This window comes from Myodes glareolus, chromosome 2, assembly GCF_982192425.1.
Source record: "Myodes glareolus chromosome 2, mMyoGla1.1, whole genome shotgun sequence".
NCBI lineage: Eukaryota > Metazoa > Chordata > Mammalia > Rodentia > Cricetidae > Myodes > Myodes glareolus.
The window spans coordinates 91,154,625-91,171,825 of NC_142027.1; the positions used below are offsets into that span (position 1 = coordinate 91,154,625).

Genomic DNA, 17,201 nt, shown 5'->3' on the forward strand with positions numbered 1-17,201 from the left:
TTGAAAAGTCACATGATTACTGTTTCAATTATGGGAACCACAGTCCTTTTGTATATTAGAAATATGCACATGCCTAAGACTGAATTTCGAGGTCATTATGTTTGACTTATGATGTTATGTGCATAGGAAGCATGTTAGTCCTTCCATTCAACTGTAAATCCCCAGATTTCTTTATCATTATTTTTTGTATTTTATAAAAGAAACCACTTCATTTATCTTAAAGACACATTTGTTATATTTGTCAAAGTCTATTTTATTCGCTTAAGCTCAATGAGGTCAGTGGGAAGGGTCCTGGGACTGGGAAAGTATGGAGCTTGCATAAGAATATGGTGTTGATGTCCAGGTCCTCTCTGAAGCACTACAGACAAAGGCTCACCAATGTGTCTCCCATCTACCCACGCAGATGAAATACATTGCTTTTAAAATTAGAGGAAACTGCCCTTAGATCTTTTCTTTCTTTTGAGATCTGTGATGGTTCCTTCTTCAAACAAGGACCATATTTATGTTTTCAATTGTTTCAGAAATAAATCTTTTATGATGAGTTTCTTTAGAGGCATACAGTGGGATTCACTCTGCCCATTCATAAATTTCTAATCAGTTTGCACTGAGAGTTTTCATGAAGGTTGAGAGGCACTGACATGGATAACTTCATTTTTTTTTTCATTTTTTTCTCATTCCAGAAATGTTCACTGCAGGACAGGAAGAGAGGGTTGATTTGTTTGGTTTCCCAGCAGAAGTTATGTAATCGCCATTACAACTAGAAAAGCACATTTTAAGATGTGCATCTAAGTGGCACCATGATTGTGTGTCCTTGATATGCAAAATATTTTCCCAAGTGTTTCACCCTTTGTCTCTTACCTAGAAAATTTTCAAATGTGCTCTGAACAAAATAGCATGTTAACCCCATGTGTTCTTCCCTACAGGTTTTTTTTGTCGCCTTTCATGGTACTTTAATTTCTTCTTTTTTCCTAATCCATTAAGAATTTTGTGTAATGGAAATAAAAAATAAAGTAAAATGAAGTTAAAACCTTTCTTCCTTCCACTATTTATTCAATAATCTGTACTGGGCACCTGCCTGAGAGAACCTTCAGATGGATTAACTGCAGTTGACAAGAACACAGTTCTAGAGCAGCAGAGATGGCTCAGTGGTTAAGAGCACTGGTTGCTCTTGTAGAGGACCTGGGTTCAGTTCCCAGCACACTCACTTGGCAGTTTGCACCCATCTATAACCCTAGTGGTAGGGGGATCTGATGTCCTCTTCTGACCTCTAAGGGCACCAAGAACACATAGCATCAGAGATGCATGTAGGCAAACGCTCTTTGGCATAAAAAAAAAAAATAAGAGAAAACCAACTCTACAAATAAAGATAAATTTCCGTGGCATAAATTTGAATGAATTTATGAATGAATGAATGAAATGGAGGAAGCTTCCTTTTTCGAAACACTCAGATTGGATGCCCAGACTGTCATTGATGTGTCTTTAATTCCGTCGAATGTTTTCTAAAGTGTCACAGGGAGTGAGAATAAAGGGACAAGGATTTCCACGTGAATTACCCATGCTGGACAGGGACATGGGAACTGGGGTGGAGGGGCTGCTGCTCGCGCTACGCGGGTGACTTTTTCTGGCTCCATTCGGGTACCGTAGTCCCCTATCCGGAAGCGTCCGCTGCCGGAAGTGACACGCGCTTTGGAGCTCGCAGGAAACTCTTCTAGCTGCCTGGCGCACCAGTGGGACTCCAGCTGCCATGAGCCTCTGGGAGGACAAAAACCGGCCATGCTCCCTCGCCCGACTGGACTATCACAAGGAACAGGCGGTGCAGCTGCGCAACCTAGTGAGCAGACCGGGAGCGGGGAGGCCGGCATGTTCCGCCGCTTCCTGAAAAGCCCGCAGGAAGGGAGTGAGAAGGCGGGCGCTCCAGGGTTAGCGGGGGACCCAAAGTGACAAGTTTCCCGAAGTGCTGCTTCTGCTGCCCGGGGTCCCGTGAGCTTGGGGTGCGGACCTGGCGGAGGCTGCAAACCCCGGTTGTCTGAGGAGCTGGGGCCGACAGGCTCTCCTGCTTCTGGTAGCTAGATGGCAGACTGATGGAGGGGACAGTGCCCTGCACCCTGTTCGTAGTTACCAGCCTCTTCGGAATCACAGCTAAGTCTTTTCTGAAAACGAGGACTTATTTTACCTAGTGCTTCTGTCCTCCATATGAGAGGTTTTGGAAGAATCGGGAGGGAAGTGGAAGATATGTTTTAGTTGTCTTTTGTTGTTGTTGTTATAATGTGTGCAATAATGTAAAAATCGAGCGTTATACTTCTTTGTATGCACACCGGTTTTTACAGTAGCTTTAAGGTTAAGTTTCCTACCCATAGGATGGACACATTTTATTGATCTCTGTGGCTACTTGTTTATATTCTTAGGGCAGGGGGTTAGTATACTATTCCTACGCGTTAATGAATTTACTTTTAAACAGTCTACATCTTCTCATTGGGTCAAGTCCCCATGCCCATAGTGCCCTTTAGTTTGATGCCATTCTCTTCCTGCTGTTTGATAACACACTCTTTCCCATTGCATCCCTTATGTGCAATCTTCCTCTACCCCCTAAATGAATTTGCACGGGAATCAGTGTACCCACTTCTTAGCAAGAAAATCATTTGGGGAACCTAGGCAAGACAAGCATCTGTCTCAGTTACAGAGATCTGTTCCACATTCCTAGCAGCCCTCATTTTTTAAAGTGCCCTTCAGAGAACTTGCTGAGGGAGTTCCTGGCTTTAAGCATTTAGTGTTGTGCCTTGCATGTTCTGTGTTGTGCGTGCAAGTTAGATTAAATTAGTGCCCAGAGAAAGCAAACATTAGAGTTCGATAAATTTTCTATTGGAGTTGGATAGTAAACAAAATACCTTAGTACTTTAGAAGTAGTTTGTTTAGCCTGGAGCACCTGGGTTTGACGAGAGTAAAATGCCATGTTCTTTCTTCCCTAGGTGCAGTGTGGTGACTTTCCTTACCTCCTAGTATATGGGCCATCAGGTGCTGAAAAAAATACAAGAATTATGTGTATCCTACAAGAGCTTTATGGCATCGGGATGAAAAAATTGAGAATTGAGCATCAAGCTATCACAGTAAGTATCTCTTGTCAGGCCTTGGCAGATGTTTCTGGCAAGGATTTTCTTTTTTTTTTAATTTTTTTTTATTTTATTGAGCTATAAATTTTTCTCTGCTCCTCTCCAAGCTTCTTCCCTCCCCTTCAACCCTCCCCCATGGTCCCCATGCTTTCAATTTACTCAGGAGATCTTGTCTTTTTCTACTTCCCATGTAGATTAGATCAATATATGTCTCTCTTAGGGTCCACATTGTTGTCTAGATTCTCTAGAATTGTGAATTGTAGGCTTGGTTTCCTTGCTTTATGTCTAAACGTCTTTTATGAGTGAATACATATGATATTTGCCTTTCTGGGCCAGGGTTACCTCAGTCCATAGGATGTGTCTAGATCCATCCATTTGCCTGCAAATTTCAAGATGTCATTATTTTTTTCTGCTGTATAGTGCTCCATTGTGTAAAGGTACCACATTTTCCTTATCCATTCTTCAGTCGAGGGGCATTTAAGATGTTCCCAGGTTCTGGCTATGACAAACAATGCTGCTATTAATATAGTTGAGCACATGTCCTTAGGACACGATTAAGCATCCTTTCAATATATACCCAAAAGTGGTATTCCTGGGTCTTGAGGAAGGTTGCTTGCTAATTTTCTGAGAAATCGCTATACTGACATCCAAAGGGGCTGTACCAGCTTGCATTCCCACCAGCAATGCGGGAGTGTCCTCTTTACCAAGTAACCTCTCCAGCATAAGTTGTCATCAGTGTTTTTGATATTGTTTCTTCGGTGGTCTGGGCAGAACTATGGAGGAATGGGCTTCCACCTTCCTTGTATTCTTCTGTTCTCATTGCCGCGCCTCTACTTCCTGTCTGGTTGACCCGCCTATACTTCCTGCCTGGCCAATCAGGATTTATTTAAAACATGATTGACAAAATACAGACAATTCTCCCATACCACTTCCCCCTCTTTTTTTTTTTTTTTTTTTTTTAACAAAGGAAAATATCCATAGTATCGTAGTATTCCAGGCTACTTTTGGCTGGTTGGGGGCACTGATAATCTTATGAGGACCTAAAGAACATTTAGAATTATCATCAAGCCCTTACTGCAATATCCTGTGAGTCTTGATCATCTTAGGCAGCAGTCTTGAATCTGTTCTGGATATAGAACTTAGACATCCAGAACATCTGTTCCTACTGGAGATTTCTCAGGTGGTCTTCTTTTATCAAACTGGATTTTTCTTATCTCAGATTGAATCCACAGCCTCTCATTTTCTGTGGAAACAAAAACAAATCCTCTTCTCCAGAGTAACATACATTTTGACTTCAATTTTGAAGCCAAGGTATTTTCAAAATACCTATCTTGGATTAATTCAGCAACATCTATAAGCAAATATTTTTTAGTAGCTGTTGCTCTTTTCTCAGCATTCAAACAATTCAAGGAGAACATAACAACATACAGTATCAAGATTCTCTATGTGTTTTTCATCTTTATGTGGCTTTACTTTAACCTGTATTTCTTTTATTTTTACTTTTAACTTTTGACTTTTTGAGACAGGTTCTCTGTGTATCTTTGTCCTGGAACTCCATCTGTAGACCAGGCTATCCTTGAACTCACAGAGATCCACCTTTCTCTGCCTCCCCAGTGCTGGGATTAAAGGTGTCTGCCACCACACCTTGAATTTACAGAGGTTTGTCTGCCTCTGCCTTCCAGGCATTGGGGTTAAAAGTGTATACCACCACACCCAACTACTCTCTTTCTTTATTTTAAGGACTTTAACCTTTTTTTTTTTCAAGTCTGCATATATTTTTAACACACTGTAAAGCATTTAGAAGTTTTCTTCATCTTTAAATCTCTCTTTACTGTAGTAGAAGTTCATTGGTAGAATTTTTGGGGTCACTTATTTAAGCTATCATATTATCAGCAAATAGTGAGAGTTTGACTTCTTTTCCAATTTGTATCCCCTTGATTTCCTTTTTTTTTTTTTTTTTTTGTCGTGAGTTAGAACCTCACGAACAATATTGGATAGATATGGAGAGACTGGAAAACCTTGTCTTTTTCCTGATCTCAGTGGGATTGCTGGGAGTTTCTCTCTATTTAGTTTGATGTTGGCTGTTCGCTTGCTGTATATTACCTTTATTATGTTTAGGTATGTCTTTGTAACGTCGCTCTTTCCAAGACCTTTATCATGACGGGATGTTGTATTTTTCTGAAAGGTTTTTCTTGACGGGATGTTGTATTTTTCTGAAAGGTTTTTCAGCATCAAATGAGATGACCATGTGGTTTTTATTTTTCAGTTTGTTTATTTAGTGGATTCCGTTGACAGATTTTCTTATGCTGAACCATTCCTGCATATTTGGAATGAAGCTGACTTGATTGTGGTGATGATGGTTCTGATGTGTTCTTGGATTCGATTTGCCAGTATTTTATTGAGTATTTTTGCATTAATGTTCATGATTGAGTTTGGTCTGTAATTCTCTTTCTTAGAATTGTCTTTCTGTAGTTTGGGTATCAGGGTAATTGTAGCCTCATAAAAAGTACTTTGCAATGTTCCTTTTGTTTTTATTGTGTGGAGTAATTTGTGGCGATAGTTCTTTGAAAATCTTGTAGAATTCTGAGCTGAAACCATCTGATCCTGGACCTTTTTTGGTTGGGAGACTTCTGATGACTGTTTTTAAATTTCTTTAGCAGTTATAGGTCTGTTTAATTTGCTTATCTGGTCTTCGTTTAATTTTGGTAAGTGATTATTTATCCAGTAAGTTGTCCATTTCCTTTAAATTTTCCAATTTTTTTGGAGTACAGGTTTTTGAAGTATGACCTAATGATTCTCTGGATTTCCTCCATGTCTGTGGTTATGTCCTGCTTTCCATTTCTGATTTTGTTAATTTGGATATTCTCTCTGTTCCTTTTGGTTAGTTTGGATAAAGGTTTGTCTCTTTTGTTAATTTTTCTCGAAGAACCAACTCTTTGTTTTATTGGTTTTTGTATTGTTTTCTTTGTTTATATTTTGTTGATTTTTTTGCTCTTAATTTGATTATTTCTTGCCATCTAGTTCAGGTCAGTTTTTTTTTTTCTTCTAAAGTTTTCAAATGTTCTTTTAATTCACTAGTGTGGGATTTTTCCAGCTTCTTTATGTAGGCATTTAGTGCTATGAACATTTTTTTTAACAGTACTTTCATTGTGTTGCATAAATTTGGGTATGTTGTGTCATCATTTTCATTGAATTTTAGGAAGTCTTTAATTTCTTCCTTTATTTCTTCTTGACCGATTGATGGTTGAGGTGAGCATTGTTTAATTTCCATGTGTGTGGGAGCTTTCTGGAATAAGTGTTGCTGTGGAATTCTAATTTTAAGCCATGGTGATATAATAAGATACATGGGGTTATTCCAATTTTTTTTTTGTATCTGTTGAAGTTCGTTTTGAAACTTAGTATCTGGTCAATTTTTGAGAAGGTTCCATGAAATGCTGAGAAGAAGGTATATTCTTTTATGTTTGGACAGAATGTTCTATAGATAGCTGTTAAGTCTATTTGAATCATAACATTTCTTAGTTCCCTTATTTCTTTGTAAATTTTTTCCTGACAGACATGTCCAGTGGTGAGAGTGGAGTGTTGAAGTCTCCCACTATTAGTGTGTGGGGTTTAATGTATGATTTAAGATTTGGAAGTGTTTCTTTTACTTATGATGGTACTCTTGTATTCAGGGCATAGATGGTCAGTATTTAGATTTCCTCTTGATAGATTTTTTTTTTGACAAATATAAAATGTCCTTCTTGATCTCTTTTGATTGATTTTATTTTGAAGTCTATTTAATTAGATATTAGGATAGCTATACTAGCTTGTTTCTTAAGTTCATTTGATTGGAAAATTTTTTCTCAACCCTTTATTCTGAGGTGATGTCTGTTTTACATGTTGGGGTGTGTTTCCTGTATGCACAGAAGGATGGATTATGTTTTTTATTCAATCTGTTAACCTGTGTCTCTTTATAGTTTTGTTGAGTCTGTTTATATTAAGGGATATTAACAACCAGTGTTATTTTAGTTTTCTTTGGTGGTGATGTTATTTTGTGTGTTTTTCCCTTCTTTGGGATTTGCTGCTGTGAGATCTTCTATTGTCTGTGATTTTGTTGATGTAGCCAAATTCCTTGGGTTGGAGTTTTCCTTCTACTACTTTGAGTAGTGCTAGGTTTGTGGTATTAATTCTGGTTCTGTCATAGAATGTCTTGTTTTGTCCTTCTATGGTGATTGAAAGAAAGTCTTGCTGGGTATAGTAGTGTGGGGTAGCAACTGTGATCTCTTAATATCTGAATAACTCTTGACCAGTACCTTCTGACTTTCATTGTCTCCATTGAGAAGTCAGGTGTAATTCTGATAGATCTGCCTTATATGTTACTTTCCCTTTTTCCTTAGCAGTCTTTAAAATTCCTTCTTTATTCTGTATGTTTAGTGTTTGATTATTATCTGGCAAAGGGACTTTTTTTTTATCCACTCTGTTCAGTGTTCTTTAAGCTTCTTGTTTCTTCATAGGCATATCTTTCTTTAGGTTGGGAATGTTTTCTTCTATGATTTTGTTAAATATATTTTCTGTGCTTCTGAGTTGGACTTCTCCTTCTTCTGTACCTATCTTTCTTAGGTTTGGTGTTTTCATGGTGTCCCGTATTTCTTGGGTATTTTGTGTTAAGCTTTTGTTAGATTTGATGTTTTCTTTGACTGATGAGTCTGTTTCCTCTATTGTATATCAGTGCTTGAGATTCTCTTTTCATCTCATGTAAGCTGCTATTTTTGCTTGCATTTGTGATTCCTGATCTTTTTCCCATGATTTCTGTTTCTATAATTCCCTCAGCTTGTGTTTTCTTTATTGTCTTTATTTCAGTTTTCAAGTCTTGAATAGTTTTTTCATATGTTTGATTACTTTTTCTTTATTTTCTTTACTGGATTTGTTGATGTCTTCCAATTTTTTGTTTGTCTTTTCCTCCATTTCTTTGAGGGAGTTTCTCATTTCCTCTTTAATGGCCTCAAACATTCTCCTGAAGTTATTTTTTAGGTCATTTTCTTCTGCTTCATCTATATTTGGTTGTTCAAGTCTTGCTGTTATACGATCACTAGCTTTTACTGGTGATGTGTTGCTCTTTGTGGTGTTGTGTGTTCTTACCTTGTCTACTCATCTTTGACTCTGATTGGTGTAGTTGGGGCTGTCTGTGGCTCTGGTGATCAGTCTTCCAGGTGCCAGTGGATCCAAGGCTCAGATGGTTGTTCCTTGTGGTGCAGTCAGTGCCACAGGTTCCAGTCACCCCGTTAGTCACTCTGTGTTTCCTAGGTTGCTCAGTGCTCCCATGGTTTGCTCCACTACCATGGAGTCATTCTCTCAGGCCTGCTCTTACCTAGGCTCCGGCTCAGATCTGTTTCTATAAATGTCCCTTGTCTGAATCTGATCAGACAGAGGTCCCTTGCTTAGAGTTGGTTCTGCAGAGGTCCTGACTCAGGCCTACTCCCTCAGTAGTCCCAGACTCACGCCCGAACCTGCAGAGGTCTCTGGTTCCTGCCCACTCCATCGGAGGTCCCAGATTCATAGCCAGACGCTTAGAGTTCCTGGCTCAAGATCAGTTCCTGGGAGGTCCCAGACTCACACCTGGACCTGCAGGGGTCCTGGCTCAGGTCTACTCCATCGAAAGTCCCAGACTCACTCCCAGTCCTGCAGAGGTCACTGATTCCTGCCTGTGCCTTCATAGGTCCCAGACTCATTTCCTGAACCTGTAGAGGTCTTTGGCTCTGGCACACTTCCTTAGCAGTTGCTCCGGTTGCTCTGCTGTACCTGCTCCTGTGGAGCTCAGTGTCTCAGGGCTGCTATGGCCTAGGTCTCAGGCTCAGTTCTGTTTCCGTTAATGTCTCTGGTCTGGATTCACTCCCGAACCTGCGGAGCTCACGGTCTCTGGCCTGCTCCGGCTTAGGTTGCTGACCCAGTCCTTCTTCCGCAAATTTTACTGGTCTGAATCCACACCTGCTACCATGGAGTTCACTGTCCCAGGGCTACTCCAACCAAGGTCGCTGGCTCATTCCTATTCCTGTGGCGTTTGCTGCCTCAGGTCTGCTCTGGCGTAGGTTGCTGGCTCCATCCTGCTCCTGTATAGTTCGCCATCCCGGTCCACTCCAGCCCAGGTTGCTGGCTGAGTCCTGCACTTATGAAGTTAGCTGTCTCAGGTCTCCGTTGCAAGGATTTTCAGTCCTGGTTAGATATACACCCCTCCCCACTACTGACTGCCTATGACTTAAGAAATTGTCTGTCTCTCTGTGGGTGTGTGTGTGTGTGTTGTAGTATGCATAGATCACTTCATCAGTTGAAACAGACATTCACAGTGTCGTCAAAGTTAAAATCCACAAAAGTAATTAGCTGTAGAACATGCATGCTTTAAGTTGATACATGGTCGTCATCTCACACCAGTTGTCTGAGAGGGATTGCAAAGACACATTATTAAGTGGAAGGAGTAAAACACGTGTGCATGAGATTTCCTCTTTCTATGCTATTATTTGCCGTAGAACATGAATGTATTTTTCCTTTATTCCTGTGTTAACGTGGAAGACTGTTCAGGTAGTTAGCAGTGGTGATTGGTGATACATGAGAAAAAGAAGACAGCCAGTAAGTAAATATTGAGCAGATTCTTGTTTCATTCACAGACTCCATCTTAAAAATAAAATTGAAATCAGCACCATTGCCGGTAACTACCACCTTGAAGTTAACCCCAGGTAAACTGCTACCAAATATTGTTAGAAAAGTAGTAGGAATTACAATTTTAGTAAAAATAGTTTATAGTCTTTGTCCTCCAGTTTAGAGCTGTGTTTTGAAATATTGTTGTACATTTGGAAGCTTGGTACACAGAGCAGATTAAAGTAAAGCTGGTTCCCTGACCCACTGCCTGGTGTTGGCCTGCTGTGCTCTCCCTAAAGTCTGCTCGCTCTGCAGAGCTCACAGTTTCCAGTTCCTTGCATGAGTTCTGTTGAGCTATCCTGACTCTTTCAGTGTTGGTGAGCATAAACAAAGCTGTCTAAAACGTCAATCCTGTCTGGAATAAGTATTTCAAATACTGAATGTGGGCCATCATCCTTCTTTGGTATATTTTGTGTTTTCGTTGTCTCTATTAGAGGATTATGTTAGGCAATAACTATTGCCTGGATGCCTACTGAGATAGAAGTTCCAAGTCCTTCTATGGGGGTTGGAGGGACACTGGGGATCCATGGTGCAGTATCAGTTGGGAAAAGTTTCAGAGGTCCTTAGGCCAGCAACCATCATGGACCATGTCACTGAGGTGAGTGTCTCTGAAAAGAAGGTGAAATGGAGGGAGTGGGGGGAGGAGTCTTAAGCTCATGCTTTTGTAGATTTGGTGGCAGGCACTATGTATGCTCTACACAAACTGTCTTCTTCAATCCGTAGAGTATCTCTTACACAGTTCATCAAGGGAAAGATGGGGAATGGATCAAGTTATAAAACTAAGAGTGTTTGCCCTCTGTAGGCTACTTGGGGAATATACCGACTTCTTGCCTGGGAAAATGGTCACCAGAGTTCAGATGTTCTGGTCCAGCTATAACAAAGGGAGGAAAACTTAATGACTGTGTGGATAATTGTAAAGTAAAATTGACAAATGAGATGTAATTAGGTCTTTCTGTAGTGAGTAAACTAGGAGCAGGGTATTTGTTAAACTGTTAGTTTTCCCCTTGAGTAGTAATATCACTGTGAGAACACACTGAATGCTTTCAGTGCTAGTACAATTGAAGTTTGTTAACCAGCCTAAAATATGTCAATTTTAAAGGTTTATAATAGTAACTACATATTACTAGTTTCAACAAAATTTTTAACCACAAGATTGTACAATTGTAGCTAAACATGTGGTCTACTCAAGAGGCCGATGAACTGAAAATTGAAAACCAACATGGACCACATACCAAAAATCTCTGTCTCAAAAACAAAACAAAGGAAGACAAACTTCCTGAAATTTTTCATGTATTAACAGGTTAAGAGTAAGGTTGTAATACTGGTAAGTATTTACATCCATGTAATCGTCCTTCTCCTGTTATATAGTGATGCAGGAAACATTGAACAGGTCCTAATTCAGGAGATGCTGAAGACTGTGACACAATCACAGTAGCTTGAAACCAGCTCACAAGGAGACGTCAAAAGTGAGTAGTGAGGAGGCTAGGGCTGCTGTGCTCCAGTGCTCCTTGTTGGAGTTAAAAATGAATGTGTGCTGGGTACACTAGCATTTGGGAGGCAGAGGCAGAGGCAGAGGCAGGAGGAACTCTGTAGTTCAAGGTCTACATGGTCTACAGCAAGCTCCAGAGCAGCCAGGGCTCCATAAAGAGACTGGTATCGAAAGAAAGAGAGAGAGAGAGAGAGAGAGAGAGAGAGAGAGAGAGAGAGAGAGAGAGAGAAGAGAAGAAAGAAAGAAAGAAAAGACAAAAGAATGCGAGCCCAAGCCTCTGCTTGTGGTGTTTACAGTCCACTGTCTGTGGTGTCTGTTTGATATTTCTGAAAAAGTACTGGGAACACACATCATTTAAAATAAGAAACAACGTGATTTCAAAATGACTGGTTTGTGACCAAAACTTCCTGTCGTCAAATGTGAACAAAGAAAATGAAGAGCAGCCGTAACCCCATCTCTGGGACAGACATGACTGATGGCGCCGTTTGCCTGCCAGTGTTTCTTGTACACATATAATGCTTACATATAAGACTTTGTGATGACAAAAATGTTGGCATTCGATGTGTTTCATGTATGTTGTCAAATTCTTCATCTGAGGGACAATGTAAATTTGTATTTTTCTAAAGCAGTTATCTAATCTGCATGTTGTTATTTTTTATCTTTGTCACTAGGAGGAAAAAAACATTCTTTTTCTTTTGTATATATATTTATTGTTTGAATTACTCATAGTTAATTTTTGTCTATTTCTTTTGAATGTGTCTATGGTATGTGGGGCCATGGTGTGATGTACAGTGCACATATGTGCAATAGAGTCTTCCTAGCACACACCCTGTCCTCCTAGCTCACTTTTCAGGTTATCCTTGAGGTGGGGTTTCTCACTGAACCTGGATATACTGATTTTGGCTCTACTGACGAGCCTGTGAGCTCCAGGGATGCAGCTGCCTCTGTTTCTCCAGCTCTGAGTTTTATGGCTATATTTTTACATGGTTTCTGGAGCTGAACTCAGGTCCTCATGCTTCCAAAGTTAGATTAGCATGTTTGTCCATTACATTTATGGTTACGGGAAAAGTAATTATTTTCTTAGAACTGCGAATTCAATGTGATTATTTTCTGTTGACCATCTATTACAAAATGTGAAAAAAATAATAGTTTTTTTTTTTTGTAGTCTTTGAAAGTAGGAAGCCAGAGAGGGTTTTTCTAGGTTTGGGGCTTAGGTGTTTCTGTGTTTTGTCTTCAGAAAGTCGTGACCCATATTTCCTACCACTGTACATCCGTGCCCTTGTCTCTCCTGCTCTGCTCTCTCTGCGCCCACTGCTGAGCTCTGCAGGAGCGTCCTCTTAGCGGGAAGCGCCTTTGTTACAGAACCAACTGCTTGCTCTGTTCTCACTGTTAGGGTCCCATGTTCTCAGCCACAGATTGGGCCCTCTGGGCCTACTCCTGCTTATGGCTTCTGCGTTCATATTGGCTGTGATCCCCTGTGTCCTGTGCGCAGTAAGTGGTTTCTCATTCTCACAGATGGGACAAGTGTTGTAGATTCCTCTTTTCACTCCCACTCAAGCATGAGGCTGTGTCTTTGTCACATGTTCCCTTTATGCAAATGAGAATGTAGTTTGACTTACATGTACGAAGTACTTAGAAAGCATCGTTGTGCCCTGCTCCAAAGTTGTTTCCATTCACGTCTGTGGGTTTGTTACTCAGTAGTGGACAGGACTGAAATGTCTCAGCCAGTAGTTGTTTGGTTTATGGCAGCTTAACTGACTAAGACAGGCTCAGTAGCTCTGAATAAACATGACAGTTTTGAGGTCCCCTGCTGTTGCAGTGTGGGACAGATTCTTCTGTCAGTTAGTGCAGGTGGTCAGTGAGACCTTGTGGGTGCTGCTGTGTGACAAAGAGAGGAGCTTGAACCTGTGCTTTTAAGAGAGAACTTCTAAATCCCTGTCTTGATTTACCTGCAGTGGAGAATCTGCAGTTGCTTATTCAGAACCCTGGGTAGTTGTTTTTTTCTTGGTAATGTATTGTAGAAAGACAAAGGCAGTTGTTTTCTGAGTTTAGAAAGTATCATTATTTATTCTTGTTCTGACATGCAGTGTGTGCATTTCCGTCCCACCCTCCTGAAAATTCCATGAGGGGAGCCCGAGTTAGGGACTTGGGTTTGCACTCGTCTTGGCTTATCCTGGTTGTGGTTATCCGGGAGCTCTGCCTGTCCCTTCTGTGAAGGTCAGCTTTGTGTCCCTGCTGTATTGTTAATAGACTAGGTTCACACTGCATGCTGACATTACCTCATCTCTTGTGTGATTGACTGGAGATAGGCCAGTGTTTTCACAGCCTCTCTGTCGATAGTTTAAGCATAAAATTCTAAGCTGCATAAACATAGTAAAGTGAGTGTATTTAGTTTCTGGTGTTAGGAGCTCAAGTTCCTCATTTCAAGTTCTTAATTACTTTTTTCTTCTTAATTTTTATTATTCTGCTTGTTTGGGTGTGTGTGTCTATGTTTGTGTTTACACGTGTGTACTTGCTCATAAGCGCACACAGCCATAAGTGTGTCTCTGTAGAGGTCAGAGGACGGCTTTCAGGAATCACTTTGGCCCTTCACCATGGGTTCTTGGCAATCAGACTCAGGTTATTAAGTTTGCAAAACAAGCAGATTACCCAGCAAACCATTTCTCAGGCCCCTGAAGTCCTGATTTCTCTTCAGCACTATTGTGAGTGATACAGTGAGGAGCCCTTATTATAAATACCTACTGTTTAAAAGTATGGAAAAAAATTTCCAAAAACTGAACTGGCCCTTGGCCCTGGTGGATTACCCTAGGAAGCTGAGGCAGAAAGAGTGCTACCAATTCAAAGCCGGCATGAGCTACATGAGGCCCAGGCCAGTTGGGCTACAGAATGAAACTGTTTGAGAAGACAAACAGGTGGGGTGTACTGGGGCTGTCTCTCATTGGTATAGCACAAGTCAGACAGCTTCTGTCTACAGTTAGGTGATAAATCAAGTAAGAAAGTTGACCTGGACCAGCTGGGTCATTAAAATTGTTCCTTCTTTTATATTACAAAGTGGCAATTCCTTTGTTTTTTGTAGGCTCTTGGAAGACCGCGAAAGGCTCTATGAGCATCTCACTCACTGTATTCCTCCTGAGATAATAATGAAGGTAAGTGGCCCTGTTTGACATCTTGAACATTCCTAGCTATAACCCGACACCAGTCCTGTGATAACAGCGCTTTTGTAATGCTAAGGTACATCATTATCAGTTTTAGCATTTGAGTAATTCTACAGATGCATTCTTCCTATGTGCCAGGCACCATTAGGGGACCACAGAAGACGGGAGGGAAGACCACAGTTGTGATGCTGTGTTCATGGGAGTGACATGGGAGAAAAGTGAAGAATATTTCATAATGTTTTGAGTCTTTAATGGAAGGAAAGTGAAATAATAATAATAATAATAATAATAATAATAATAATAATAATAACAGAGCCGAGTGATGCACAGCCATGGTTGGCTGCTCAGGGAAAGGTTTTTTCCAGCTGACACTCAGCACTAAGCATGGAACTATATAAGTGGTTGGGAAACAGGTGTTCCAGGAAAGACATGGTTTATGTGGAGAAATGAGGCTGAAGATGTAGGTGCAGTCTAGACTTTATAGGAACACTCTGCTGGCCGCTTAGCTAAATTTACTGATTTCAGGTATTAGGGAATTCACAGTTTGATTCTATTGAAATTGCACAGTAATGTGAACAAACTCACATGATACCTAATTCACAAAAGAACAAGGTCGTCTTCTATATACAGTGTTAATGCTTTGAATAGACTTGTTCTTTTTACCTAGTTACCAGAGCCGTATGTGTGTGTGTGTGTGTGTGTGTGTGTGTGTGTGTGTGTGTGTTTGCGTGTGCGTGTGTGGTGTGCGTGTGTGTTTAGTAGTGTGTAGTCTGTTCACTGTACTGAGTCTCATTCAACAGCATAAGCTAAATGACCATGTCAGTTTTTTGAAGATGGCCTTTATTGGTGCAACTTTGAATTGTTATTAATGTAATGAATACGGCAGTAACTCTCTTGGTACTTAGGTCCTTGTACCCTTGTGCAAATGCACACAGCTGCTCTCAAGTTATGAGAGTTTTTTCTTTTTTTTTTCCGATAAACCTTTAATAAGTTGAACATGTCATGCAAATGACGTAGCCACATCTGGTAGCCACTTGGATGAGGTTGAAGGATTTCTTAAGCACATCAGCCTGGGCAACAGTGAGACCTTGTCTCAAAGAACAGAAGAACGTTTAGTTCATCTTACTTACCCATCAGACAGCACAGGTCATGATATTGTTCTGTAGATTATGGATTGTCACCATCAGGATCATGTGACTGGTATGATTCCCTACATGGTGCCACGGTCTCAAGAGAATATTATATTGCATATTTCTAGCCTAGAAAAAGATCAAAATCTAAGATACAGTTTACTTTTTTAACCATTTATTTTATTTTTTGAGATTATAATATAATTACCCCTTTTCTCTTTCCTCACTCCAAGCCGTCCCCATACCCTTCTTCTTCCTTCTTCTTGCTTTCTTTAGATTCATGGCTTCTTTTTCATTAATTATTTACAAACACACACTTATGTGTGTGCACATGTGTATTCCTAAATACATATGTACAATTTGCTCAGTCTGTATAATGTCGGCTATATCAAGATAAACTTTCTTCTGCGTCTGTCTTACTTCCGCATCATCAATAAAGCAAATAAAGCAAACCAAAACAAAAATCGATCCTTTAATTCAGACTGTTACAAGGGGCTTTCTGTGTTTGGAATTTTGAAAACCTTGATTAAGTGCCAGGTTTTATTGTGTACATAGTGTTCTTGGCTTTGTTGAAGTCCACTGATTCATATAAAAAGTAACAGGTGTATACATATATACACATATATACATACATGTAAGTATATACACCTACATACAGACATTAAAAGCTACATTAAAGCTTTACCTTTATGAGGGAGAGGCGTAAGCATGTTTGGCTAGTTTTCCCCCACACTGCTTTTTAAGTCTCCCTTACTTCTGTAGGGCCTGCTCTCAGAGCTCTTACAGAACTGCGATGGGCAGCTGAAAGGGGAGGTGGCACAGATGGCAGCCTATTATGAGCATCGACTGCAGCTGGGCAGCAAAGCCATTTATCACTTGGAGGCATTTGTGGCCAAGTTTATGGCCCTTTATAAGAAGTTCATGGAGGACGGACTGGAAGGCATGATTTTCTGATGCAGCCAGCGGCTCCTCCAAGTGCCTCAGAAATCACGTTTATGCAGATTTGCTCTGAGACTGTGGGTACAATAAACTACTTTATTTACTAAATAAATTTAGTTTGTTTATTGTTGTTGTGGGTTTTTTGTTATTTTTAAATGATCCTCTCTGAACTATTAATCATTTTTATTCATCATTTTTATATGTAAGGGTGTTTTGCCTGCTTGAGTATGTATGCTTGTGTACCATGTTCATAGTTGCTGCCAGAAGAGGGTGCTGGAGCCCCTGGGACTGGAGTTACAAATGTCTGAGCTGTTGTATGGGTGCTGGGTATTGAACGTGGTCCTCTGCAAGAGCAAGTGACTCTTGGCCACTAAGCCATTTCGCCAGCTGCTGAACTATAAAGATTTGCAAAGCCTCTGTGATCCTGCCCTTAGTGTTGTGGCATGCTGGGAGAAAGCTGATCTTGTTTTTTGTTTTGTTTTTGTTTTTTAAAGGGTATAAATATAGAGGTGGACACTGAAATTTCCAAATTCCTGTGACACTTTACAAGGAAATACCCAGAGATTGTTGTACTGAATTCACATAAGCCCTGGGCTTTTTTTGGTTGGGAGCTTTTTAATGACAGCTCCCATTTCCTCGAAGTTTATAAGTCTATTTAAATTGCTCACCTGGTCTTGATTTAATTTTGTTATGTGGTATCTTTCTAGAAAAT

The 17,201-nt window shown here is 40.3% G+C and overlaps 1 protein-coding gene across 1 annotated transcript in view; it reads left to right on the forward strand.

The window, feature by feature from the left end:
- Positions 1 to 1,698: 1,698 nt before the first annotated feature.
- The window catches only part of LOC125396170 (uncharacterized), a 30,882-nt gene continuing 15,379 nt past the window's right edge, over positions 1,699 to 17,201 (forward strand). Inside the window, exons 1-5 of the mRNA XM_087902826.1 lie at positions 1,699 to 1,831; positions 2,967 to 3,104; positions 9,746 to 9,814; positions 11,145 to 11,242; positions 14,342 to 14,411. Coding sequence (XP_087758952.1) covers positions 14,406 to 14,411 — 6 coding nt within the window. The 5' untranslated portion in view covers positions 1,699 to 1,831; positions 2,967 to 3,104; positions 9,746 to 9,814; positions 11,145 to 11,242; positions 14,342 to 14,405. The remainder of the gene's footprint in view (positions 1,832 to 2,966; positions 3,105 to 9,745; positions 9,815 to 11,144; positions 11,243 to 14,341; positions 14,412 to 17,201) is intronic.